The sequence below is a fragment of the Ceratotherium simum genome, chromosome 5 (genome assembly GCF_057802395.1).
Source record: "Ceratotherium simum simum isolate JZ-2026a chromosome 5, ASM5780239v1, whole genome shotgun sequence".
Taxonomy (NCBI): Eukaryota; Metazoa; Chordata; class Mammalia; order Perissodactyla; family Rhinocerotidae; genus Ceratotherium; species Ceratotherium simum.
The window spans coordinates 36,795,699-36,803,170 of record NC_141904.1 but is presented as its reverse complement, the minus strand read 5'-3'; the positions used below and the strand labels follow the sequence as shown (position 1 = coordinate 36,803,170).

Genomic DNA, 7,472 nt, shown 5'->3' with positions numbered 1-7,472 from the left:
TTGGTAGCAAATAAATAGACTCATTGTCCCCTTCCCCAGAACAACACAGGACACACACCACGTTGGACATGGTCTCTCAGGGGAGTCGCAAGCGCCAAGGCCCTCCGTGGAACCCACAGAACCACGGGGTCTGAGAACAGACTTCCCTGACAGACGACCCCCTCGCCTACCTCGAATTACAGACCACTCGCCCTCCCGCACCTAAGACTCTCTGCAGTGTGACAGGGACCTTCTTTCCTAGTTTTCTCTGTCTGGAACATGCCCCCTGTGGTCCAGTCACCGCCGGCAGTCTCCTGCCCCTCTCTATCTGCCCCCCTGGAGTGACACCTCCTCCAGGAGCCTTGTTCCAGGTCTTGGGTCCTTGTCTCCATCCTCAATTTGGCTTGGAGCTCGGGAGGCTAGGACTCTGTCCCCCTCGACTTCCGCCCTGCACACCTGGCCACGTGTCTGGCCCAAAGCAGGTGCCCTGCTGGAGCTTCAAAATCCGATTAACGGGACATGCAACGAGTGTTTTACACTGTGCCCACAGGAGACACATTTGTTAATGACTTTCGGTCAGTTAACATTCCCCTGGCCCAATTATGACTTCAAACTTGTCTCTTACTTTTAGGTGCTTCCAATTTAGTTGTGGAGGTGAGACAAACACTCTAAATAATTAGCTAAGAAAGTATTTGTTTTCACTATTTTTCAAAACTCAGAGGCAGGAAAATACATAAGCCTCAGAATAGGATGAAAAAGGTATCCACCTTTTTCCTTCACCTGCAAATAAAGTAAAATAAGATTAAATAAAATGAAATAAATAAAGTAAATGAGAAAATTAAATTAAATAATAAAGTGAAAACAAAAAATAAACGAAGTTAATAAAATTAGTAAAATAATATGAAATGAAATAATAAACCAAATAAATAACGAAGTGGAATAAACGAAATAAAAACTAAATAAAAGGAATAACTAAAATATATAAAGTAACATAAATAAAACTAACTAAATAAACATAAGCAAATAAGTAAAAGAAAAGAAATGCAAGGAATCAAATGAACACCGTCATCACCGAAGGAAACAGTGTATTGCTGGGCAGGACTCCGCTGTGCCGCCTGCATCTGAGGGCCCCCAGCTGTCCGCCGGACCTGAAGCTCAGCTCCAGGAAATGCTGGGTCCCCGACGCGCTGCGCCTCTTGGGGAGGGGGTGGGTTTCCAAGCCGGTGAACGCGGAGCCTTGCTGGGGAGAAGGGGCCCTCGGGGCTTGTGCGTGTCTCCGCTTTTCCGGGGCGCGCTCGCGGAGCCGACCAGGCCGCCGGTAGGTGGCGCTCTGGGTCCCGAGGCCCACGCGCGGCGCCCGCGGGGCAGGTCCGCTTGGCGCTGGCGGGGCTGCCAGGACCGCCACTTTCAGCCCGCGCGTCTGCGCTCCGTACGCCTCTGCTGTGGGACCTCGGGCCGCCTCTTAAGCCTTTGGGCTGAGTGCCCTGTTTAGTAAAAATGTGCATAAACCCCCCACCCCCACGACCTGCGGTCTCTAGGCTGCTCACTCTGAGGATCAACCACGTAAATGGTTAGTTTGGAGCCCCTTCAAAGTGTCACATCAAGCGCAGGGTTCTTGCCACAAGAACGTAAATGTGAAACTGGACCGGAGGATGGGCCATCCAACTCCTTGATCTACCCTGAAGGAATAAGTTGTTGCATATAAAATAACTGAAAGTGTAAATTGGGGTAAAAAAAAGTCATCTGCCTGGTGCCTCAGGGGAAAGGACACTCATTCAGAAAATTCCAGAATAGCTACCTGTGGCTTTGGTAGGGATTAAATGATGGCAGAGGACATTTGCAGGCGGCCTTTCCAACAGTCCCAGAAGTCCCCAGCAAAGCTGTGCTGGGGGAGGGGAGGCTTGGGGGTGGGCATGGGGACAAGGGGCCGCTCACATGCAAATGCAGCTGTGACAATCCGGCCGGGCGCCTCCGCGCCTCCGGGAGGCCGAGGCTGGAACAAAGCATTAGCATTTTCTACATGTGAAAAGCTCGCATTCCTGGGCGGGGAGGCCGCGAGGGCGCCGCCCCCCTCTCCCCATTCACACTCCAGACCACACAGAGCGCCTCTCGCGCCAAATGCTCGAAGGTTCGTTTCAGCTTTTCTTTTGACCCGGGCGATGCATACGAAATGTAGATATTTCCCTAAACGTCGGCTTTGACATTTAATGCGATCCTAAGTAGTCTGAAATGTGGACGGGATTAGGAGGAGGCTTGGGGCCCACAGGGACACTTGGCCAAATCCTTCTAAATCCTCCAGGACAATTGTTTGTCACCACACGGATCCCCTTTGCCCCAAATGAGGGGGCTAATGAACTTCGCTGCGTCCTCCCGCGGCACCCCCACTCCTACCCCAGAGCCGGCATTTCTGCCCTGTTCTTCCGGGGGAGAAAGGGAAGCTGAATGTGTAAATTGCTTGTGTACGTATGGGTTTGGTTACTTTAGGCTGGGCCAGCTGAGTTTGACCAGCAACCCACCCATCCTGGGCCACTATTTAACTCTCACTCCATAAGGCTCAGAGGGTCAAGGATGCTGAGGCCCTGTGAACCTTGGGATTATGGTAATAGGCCATCCCCACCTTGAAAGAAGGTCCTTGGACATTGCTAAGCCTAGAAAGAAAACATCACCAAAAGTTCTGTTCAGCACTTTATTATTCATCTAGAACAATCCACACACTGTATAATGCACAGTCCTGTCTTCAAAGCACATACTCATAATCCAGGAAGGAGAGGAAAACAGTTGACACGGAAGACAGACTGTGCCTGCAGATTTGTCAAGTTACCGTTGGGCTCAACAGGAAAGCTCAGCAGCCCCCACACGCCCTCCAGCAGCACGTGCAGATGGAGGGGGAGTGGGCATAAGAGGAATCTCCCGGGAGGTGGGGGACACAGAGAGGCAGTGTGAGATGGCAGGGACGTGGACACGCTGAAACTGGGAGGGAGGAAATTCTAGGGAGTGGAGGAGACTGAAGCAAAGCCCTGGGGTGGGAAATGGTGACTCCTTTTGGGAGATGGCAGAGAATCCAGTTTGGGTAACACATGGGACCTAAGGGAAGGATCAATAGAAGCTGAGGAGGGAGAGGGGAGCAGTTACCATGAAGAGACCTTGGTGGTCTTCCTGAAGGAAGCAGGAGTCTGAGCTGAGCTGCAGGCAGTCACAGGCCGTAGGGAGGAGGAAAGGGTGGGAGAAGGGACCCGAGGCAGGGAGACTTGGGACCTCTTGTCATCACAGGACAAGGGCCTGGGCAAGGCAGGTAAGAACGGGATGACAACATAAGATGCCAGTATTGGGGGCCGCCCCGGTGGCGCAGCAGTTAAGTGTGTGCACTCTGCTGCAGCGGCCCAGGGTTCGCAGGTTCGGATCCCGGGTGCACACCGACGCACTACTTGTCAAGCCATGCTGTGGCGGCGTCCCATATAAAGTAGAGAAAGATGGGCATGGATGTTAGCCCAGGGCCAATCTTCCTCAAGAAAAAAAAAGGGGAGGATTGGCATCAGATGTTAGCTCAGGGCTAGTCCTCCTCACAAAAAAAAAAAACAAAAAAAAAACCTCCCAGTATTTACTGAACAACTACTATGCACCAGACACAGGACGTATCCAAAATGGTGGAGGTAGCAGTTTACCTCAAGGAGTCCCCCAAGAAGTCCCCCTGCTCCCTACCACCCACCCACAGCGCTACCCTCCACATGTCAGTGGTTCAGGAAACAGTCTCTGCTTTGATATCCTTTATACTACAAGTGAAAATGATGGGGCTCCCTTTTGAACATGTGAAGTTCAAGGCACATCCAGCAATAGCAACAATGACCAGGCCCTTACACCTCATTCCCACCCTATGAGGTAGGTACTCTCAGTATCCTCCTTTTACAGATGAAGAAACTGAGGCACAAAGAAGCAAACAAGCAGATCACGCTTGTCCCTGTGAGAGAACCAAGATTTGATGTCAAAGTCTGGCGACAGGGTCCACAATGTCATCACTTTTCTCCAGGTGGCTTCCAAAAAGGGGAATGGATGTGAGAGACTGAGGGAGGTAACACTGAGATGAAGCGAATGTAGAGGGTGACCGGGCTGAGCGGGTCCTTTCGGCAACAGGAAGGCTAAGGGAACTCACTTGTATTAAATGTCTACCAGGTGCACTTTGCATCCACCATCTCACTTTAATCTTCACGCTGGGCCCTGAGGAAAGGTACCTTCATTTTGCAAACGGGTCAAAAGACCTCAAGAGAGAGCAAGTCATTTGCTCAGTCACTTGGGTTGAGTAAGGGGCAGAGCTCCCGGCTAACCATCAGATAAGGCACGATGAGTGGTGGAAATGCCAGGGCACGTTGTTATGAAAGGGTGGCACTCTGTTATGAAAGAGGTGGCGGAGGGTGAGCAGTATCCACAAGTAGGCGGCTGGAAGTGGATCAGGAAAGGTCACTGAAGGTTGCTGGGCCTAGATGCTTGTCAGGACAGGGCTGCAGTAGAGCTCTGCAGGGGGCCATTCTATGGGGTAAGGGCCAGAGGGCAAAATGGAAGACTACTCCAGCTCTTCTGAGGGTTCCTGCCTTGCAGTTTTGGGGACACTTGCAATCACATTCTCACTGGGTCTATGAAGGAATCCCTGAGGTCAATTTTGCAGATGTTGCAGCTGAATGGGTGGCGGAGCTTCAAGAGGAGCTAATGGGGCTCTTGGAATTCACAACTCCAGCAAGTAAGATGCCGTCCTTTGAGGCTGACGCCTACAGCACCCATACCTGTTAAACTACAGAAAACCACATACCGTAGAAGAAAAGGTATATATCAGGAGAGACAGAGAGGAGGAAGAAATTGGGGATAGCTAGGAAAAACTTCAGAGAAGTAGCATTTAAAATCTTTTCACATAGTTAGGATTATTTCAGTTAGTTGAGGTGGTGTTAACAAATTGGGGTAGGAAAAACAGGTGGGAAGAAGCCTTCCTGGCTGATACAACCAGTATGAATAGAGTCGCGGAGGAGAGCTTACAGTTGATACGCTGGGGTCTGCCAAGGGTGGGCTGCGGAAGGCAAAGCCGAGCTGCTGGAATGTTAATTTGACAACAAGGCATCAGATATAGTTCTCAGGTTGGGAAAACAATTCACTGGCCTCTCGTTAAGATGTGCAGGGCTATCCCTGCAACTGCAGCAGACACTGTGACGTAACTTCTTTCCTAGCCTTCTCCGCAGCTAAGGACGGCTAGGTGACTTGATCTGAGAAGGAGATGCCAGCTGAGGTCTGCTGGGGATTTCCGGGAAAGCTTTGTTCCTGAGAGTCTCCTATCAAGATCGACTGCCTCTGCCCTCTTCTTCTTGCCTTCAGTGCAGATGTAACACTGGAATATCCTGTGACCATGGGCACAAAAGCCCAATGCTAAGGACAGTGGTGTGGAAAAATAGAGCCGAGTCCCTGGAGGCATCAGTGAGCACTAGAACCAAGGCCGGCAGCTGCCTATGTACCTCTTTCTCAAGTGAGGGAAAAACAATCTCCGTTTAAATCACGGAACCGTTTTTTGCTACCTGCAGCCGAATGCACTCGTATTTAACACAGCAACATGGGGCCTAACCCGCCTCATAGCTAGTCCTGCTTCCCCATAAACCAACTAGCAAGCAGGGAAAGTTCTAATTTCCTGAGATTCCTCCAAAGATGTATTGTCCTTGAGTAAAATTACAGGCCTTCTCCCACTTCACGCTACCAAGACCCTGTGGGGTTCTAGCAATTTATGAGATCTGTGGACTCACTCTCCAGAAAATGCCCAGGCGAAGCAACTCTGCCGCCACCCTGCAGCATACAAGTGGTCCCACAGTGCTGCTGCCTATCTAAGGCTAGGGAAAGCAGAGGCTGCAGACTTGAACCAACACCAGTGCAGCTTTAGGGTCCTCCCCTCATCTCAGAGAGGCCCAAGGAAAGAAGCTAGGCCACCTCTGTTTTCTGTATCCCCCTGGAAAGAATCTACTCTGGCTATAAAACAACTGCAATGTGACAAAAGGGCAATAGAGCCCTTGTGCACATCCATCCTATCTTTAAGTGGAGGAAGAAATCCCCCCTTCTCTGAGTTATTTATGGGCAATGTCTAGTTACATCACAAATACTTAGTTCTGGTATATATCCCTATCTAAACTCTGAATTCAGCAACTGAATAATTCAGGTAAAGTTTCGGATAAATCACGTGCTTATCCAAACACTCCCCTTTCTAGTTGTGAAACTCAGGCACCAAAGATTCAGCTAGTGTGTTACAAATTCTCCAAATCAGGGAAGTGAAGCAATGTACACAGCAAGGGATACTCCTAAACAGCAAGCTTTGATGAATCTACCAAACAAGACCATAACTAGGAGGTCACCCAGTTTTTCTGAAGCAAGTCTGTATTGTGTTGGTGTTTTATCTAGAGTTAACATATTGACCGTATCGACAAATTCTGGCCATGTCAATCCTGTAACACATACCTCTCTCTTGGAAAGAAGCTTTTAAATTTTTGTTTGCATTTGCAAAGGGGTCAGCGATGAACCTTGAACTCCCTGCTAACAGACTCCAGAACCAGTGCTTCTGCCTGAGGGTGTAGGAGGGTGAACAAGACCAGCCCTGAACCCTGTTTGTCTTCATTTGTAATTTTTAAGCAAAGGACTCCTATCAGATCAGTCATCTCTTCTTAACCCAATTTTACTAGCCCTGTGGGTTTTATTACGCATTTTCTGGTCCTTTTAGTCATAACTAGGCATAAAACACATCAACTTCTCCTCCCCTCTGCCCCTGGGTCAGCTCCTGGACTGACTACTCATCTACTGCTGATGTTGCTCTCTCAATTTTTAAAACTTTAACACTAAACCTCAGATGCCAAAATACTCTAACAGTTGCAAGAAAGACAAAGTGTATTATACAAGACTGTTCTGATAAGACCATGTTTTAATTGTCTGTGACACAGATATATCACAAAATTAATAGTCTAGCAAAGATTAAAGAAAAACAGATGAAAATGAGTTTGTGATTCCTTAATTTTAATTAAGCTTTTGGCAAAAAAAATCAGGGGTTAGAATCATTTCAAAATTGTGTCTTCAAAACTAGCACCCTTTACCATCTGTCTTTTATTCATTTTGCTGTGATACAACTAAAAAGGCCCGTAAATACTCCCCTGGGTCTCAGGTAACAGTTTTCCAAGAGCAAAATATCATTTTCTCTGTACAGTGAAAGCTGGCATTTGGATGGGCTGGATCGGGTGGACAGGCTGAAACACTGGCTTCTTTCTCATTTCAGAGAGTGTTTTCACTGCAGGGAGCAGCTGATTCCTTTTGATGATCTGTAAGGCCAGCTGGGTATTACCTATAAAAACACTTTCCATTAAAAACAAAAAGCACATAACAACACCACCATATACAAGGCAAGCCATCAGAACTCTGCAAGGGAGGTAAAAGAGGGTCTGGAAGAGCAGTGGTCTGCAACCTTTGCTATACACTGGAATCATACAATG

At 48.6% G+C, this 7,472-nt stretch overlaps 1 protein-coding gene across 3 annotated transcripts in view; it reads right to left on the bottom strand.

Annotated features, from left to right (window-relative positions):
• Positions 1–6,890: 6,890 nt before the first annotated feature.
• The window catches only part of CNOT10 (CCR4-NOT transcription complex subunit 10), an 80,794-nt gene continuing 80,212 nt past the window's right edge, over positions 6,891–7,472 (bottom strand). For all 3 annotated transcript variants that reach the window (XM_004419462.2, XM_087430674.1, XM_004419461.2), the window contains exon 19: positions 6,891–7,324. In XM_004419462.2, the coding sequence (XP_004419519.1) occupies positions 7,173–7,324 (152 nt within the window). In that variant the 3' untranslated portion in view covers positions 6,891–7,172. The remainder of the gene's footprint in view (positions 7,325–7,472) is intronic.